The 4,315-nt window shown below is 38.5% G+C and overlaps 1 protein-coding gene across 1 annotated transcript; it reads left to right on the forward strand.

The window, feature by feature from the left end:
- Positions 1-2,683: 2,683 nt before the first annotated feature.
- LOC103717897 (uncharacterized) lies at positions 2,684-3,629 on the forward strand. The gene has a single exon (XM_008806455.6). The coding sequence runs from the start codon at positions 2,836-2,838 to the stop codon at positions 3,442-3,444; it is 609 nt and encodes a 202-aa protein (XP_008804677.1). The 5' UTR covers positions 2,684-2,835; the 3' UTR covers positions 3,445-3,629.
- The last annotated feature ends 686 nt before the right edge of the window (positions 3,630-4,315 follow it).

Consider the following 4,315-nt stretch of genomic DNA (forward strand, 5'->3'; position numbering starts at 1 on the left):
ATTTAAAGCTAGTTATTTATCAATTAGATAAGTTTTTGTTCATTTGCAGTGTAGCTGGCTTGTTCTTAAATCACCATTCTTCTATTTGTCTCTCTCTTTCTCTCTCTCTATGTATGTATGTATGTATATGTGTGTGTAGAGAGAGAGAGAGAGAGAGAGAGAGAGAGAGAGAGAGAGAAATTAACTTGCCACCTCAAGTGCAGCAGGGTTTGAATCTAATCGGCCCATCTATCTTGGGTTCGGCATGAATCATGAGAAATCCAAAGTTCTCTCGTTAATCATCTGTATACTCTTCCAATCCTCTCTCTCTCTCTTCTTTATAGTAATGCCATGTCGTTGTATATTTTTTTTTTTTTTCATGAATATCCTTCTAAATATTGAATTTTGCATAAATATTTTTCCAAATTAATATTTGCATGTATATTCTCGTAAAACACTTCTTCTGTTTCTTCGGGTGGCCGTTGGAATTAAATAATTCATGGTTTATCATCCTTTGGATCGTTTTTGTAAGTCCAAATACAACCTCCTTCCTCCTAATCTCCAAGACTTCAATGATATCGTCACAAGGTGTACTTGGCGCAGGTCCCCCACTTTCAAAAAATGGGAGTACGTGTCATGCATCTCCCCAGTTTGGTAGTGGAGACCACCATGAGAACCGGTTGCTTGCGGATGGATCGGTAGAAGATGTCAAAGCGACAGTTGGGTCGATGTCCATCAACAACGACAGTAAACTGAATTGGACCTATCCCATAATTTTCGTTTCCTTGCCTAAGCTATCCAAGATCCTGTCGACCACCAAGAAAGGATATCTAGCTGCCATTTCGCATCACCTTTAAAAAATATAAGCATGATGATGGCCGAAAATATGATAATGATGATGAATATAATGAAGGTAGCTGCATATGAATAGTTGAGGTACAAATTATATGGTAGCGATAATGATTAGTATGATGAGGATTTGCAAAAAGCATGATGGGAGTGACTATAGTTTCATCAGCGACAATTGTGATATAAACAACAATAGTAATATTACCGTCAATTAATAGTGGTAGACGTGACAATAATTACAATAATTATGGTGATAATAGTTGAGACAATAAAAACAATATATACGTGGAGATGATGCCAGTGGTAGTGGTAAGAATGTTTCTTATTTTTAAAAATAGTAAAATTAAGATTTTTTAGTTTTATTTTCTAAAAAATAATAAAATTATTTTTAATATAAAAATAATAATATGAAACATATTTTTTTATCTCAATTTCTGTTAGAACTGGTAATACTTAACTGTTTAATCTATTTAACTTGATTTAACTTATTATATCGGTTTGGATTATTTGTTTAATAAATAAGTTAGGTTCAGTTTGATAAATTTTTGATTTATTATGTATTCTATCGGATATGATTGGCATCTTCTATTTTTATAACTTTATTTTTTTTAAAAAATAAAAGTGATGCTAATTAGAAATATTACTTTTAGTTAAGGGTGCTCCTCCATATACAGCTTTATGTCCTAATATATAAATCAATGTACTTTCTTTTAGCACCTTTTAAGCCTTTAAAAGAGTGCTTTGTGATTGAAATACTTCTTCTTATTGATTTAAACGAGAAATACTCGTATCCATAAACCCATGAGCCACGACGGCACGAACTCTTTTTTTTTTTGTTTTTACTGAAACAGATGTATTATACATAGGGGTATAAATATATCTAAAAAAAACAAAAAATAATAAGTTCGAGAATGCACAACCCTCAACTGCCGTTTTCTCTCTCTAACTGACACACGAACACATTTATGCCTTTTACTATTGTTGGCCGCCAAACCAACGGTTCCTGTCCCGGAGGTCTACACTTGATTTGGATTTTAATTGTAGGATGTTTTCCTATATTCACATATAAGCTTACCACGGTAGTTTTTGGATGCACATCAAAATAATCAGCAAATCGTATACTAGATTTTCTGATGCTAGTTTGTCAAGAGTTAAATCCGCTTTGCTCCCCGCAAACAGGCCGTTACAATATTTTTTCAGCTAACCCCCGCTGACCAAATTATAACTTTTAGTCTTTGGGACTCGCCTCAAGTCTTAAGAGTTTCTTTAATTTCTAGTTCCTAGCAACGGTATAAATTAATTATACAATACGTACATAATTGCAAACAACCGTATGCATGAGCATAATAAATGTATCCAAAAAGAATATAAATATGCATAAGAACTAGTATAAATATGTATAATAAATGTAAGTGTGTGCTAATTATGCATAAATATATACTAAATTAAAAATTAAATAATACTGATTAAGGAACCATGTGTTAAAATTGGGCTAAAGAAAAACTGGGTATTAAATTGCTCTATATATATATATATTTTGGTATATTGGTTGCTCATACTAATCGTGCATGAGTAAAACCAGCCGTGTCAAAAAAAAAAAAAAAAAAAGGAAAGACAACTAAAAGAAGTAGTTTTTTTTTTTTTGATATAACGGTACCTCACCTACAAATATGACGTTGTTCTATTTTTCACCGACGGGTCATGTGGTGATGAGTTAAGTTGCTTATTTTTCATCATCAAGTGGGATTTTTGCCGTATAAACAAATAATCTGAATCAAAATCGATCCATGCCAGATTAATAGAATTTAATTACATGATACCATCGATGTGCCCGCGTTATGGGGTTTGGGGACCGATCTTCCCCGCCCTCAGACTTTTCTTCAAACATATTATATAAACTTTTCCGTAAGGCTTTTATAAGCCAATGGAGGCTCCGTAATTGCATTCCCCCTCCCAGCTCTCTCTCTCTCTCTCTCTCTCTCAATTCTCTCTCCTCCTCCATCCATCATGAAGGAATCAGGCGACTCCACCACCAACCGCCGCGGCCGCCGCCGCCGCCTCATCTGCTGCGGCGGCTGCCTCCTTCTCCTCATCGTCCTCGGCGTCGTCGTCGTCGTCCTCTACTTCACCCTCTTCAGGCCTCGCGAGCCCACCATCCAGATCGTGTCCACCCGCGTCGCCGGCGTCTCCCCGCGCGTCACCCTCCCCGCCGTCCGCATCGAGATCAACATGACCCTGGACATCGACGTCCTCGTCCACAACCCCAACCGCGCCTCCTTCGACCACGGCCAGGGCCACACCATCCTCCGATACCGCGGGACCCAGGTCGGCGACGCCGACGTGGCCCCCGGCCGAGTGGCGCAGCGGGGGGACAGTCACGTGCATCTCAAGCTCCGGGTGTTGGGCGACCGGCTCACGGCGCAGCTCGGGAGCTTTTTGGCGGACGTGGCCGCCGGCGAGTTACCGTTCGACTCATCGACGAGGGTCCCCGGACGGATCACCTTCCTGGGGTTCATCAAGTTCCACGCGGTGGCGAAGTCCGAGTGCAACGTGGTCATTGGGGTCCCGGACCTCGGGGTGAAGAGCCAAGATTGCACCCAGAAGACCAAGCTCTGATCACCAGGCGGTGCCGGGTCTCAATATATCTCTTCAATAACTCTTGGCCACGGAGCTCCCATATCTAGATAGAGATTTGTCTAGTTGACACCTCTATGTACGCGTGTAGATGACGAGTGTTCTTTATTTATCGATACAGGAAGATATAAACTATATTTCGATTCTTGTTCCGTAGGGGGAACTCACGATAGTCTTATATATAACTTCCTATTTCTGATAACAAAGATGACATTATTTGGGGTTTTTTAGTTCAGTTTGGCAGTAGGAATTAAAGAAGAATCTAAATAAAGTTTTGAGTCCCCTTTGGCTTTGAAGGGTGGTGAGATTCCCAGGTTTTTCCTCAAAACAGCAAAAAAGAAAAGTTTGTTATCGAGTTACGATCGTTATCTCGTTCTTTCAGATAGAAATGATGTGTTCGTAAAAAGGATTGATTATTTGGCTTTTACCAGGAATGATCCATTTTAAGCTTTTCAGACTATTCTGCCCCTGTCTTCATGATCATGGTTCTGGCTGTTGATGACATGAGGACAGAGGCGTGGGAGTATAAGGAATTTCAGAATAAATCATTTATACAAAATGAGCAATTTTTTAAAAGAAATTTGGCAGATTTTTGTCCAAAAATTCAAATTATCTTACCTTGCCTTACAGTAAACATTGAACAACAAAAAGATTACAAGATAGATTCATTGGATTGCAATTGGAAATCTGCAAAACATACATAACCACTTGATTCTAATCTTTAGCAAGATGGAGAATTTGCACTCAATACTTTTCTTTTCTTTTTTCAAAAAAGATTAAAGAAATAGCAAAACCGTGGAAAACCACGGAGTATATAGGAGGCTAACCACAGAGTAACAGAGTAGCAGTTGTT

Source organism: Phoenix dactylifera, chromosome 8, assembly GCF_051530095.1.
Source record: "Phoenix dactylifera cultivar Ajwa chromosome 8, Ajwa_hap1_PhDact_Kaust_v1.1, whole genome shotgun sequence".
Lineage (NCBI taxonomy): Eukaryota > Viridiplantae > Streptophyta > Magnoliopsida > Arecales > Arecaceae > Phoenix > Phoenix dactylifera.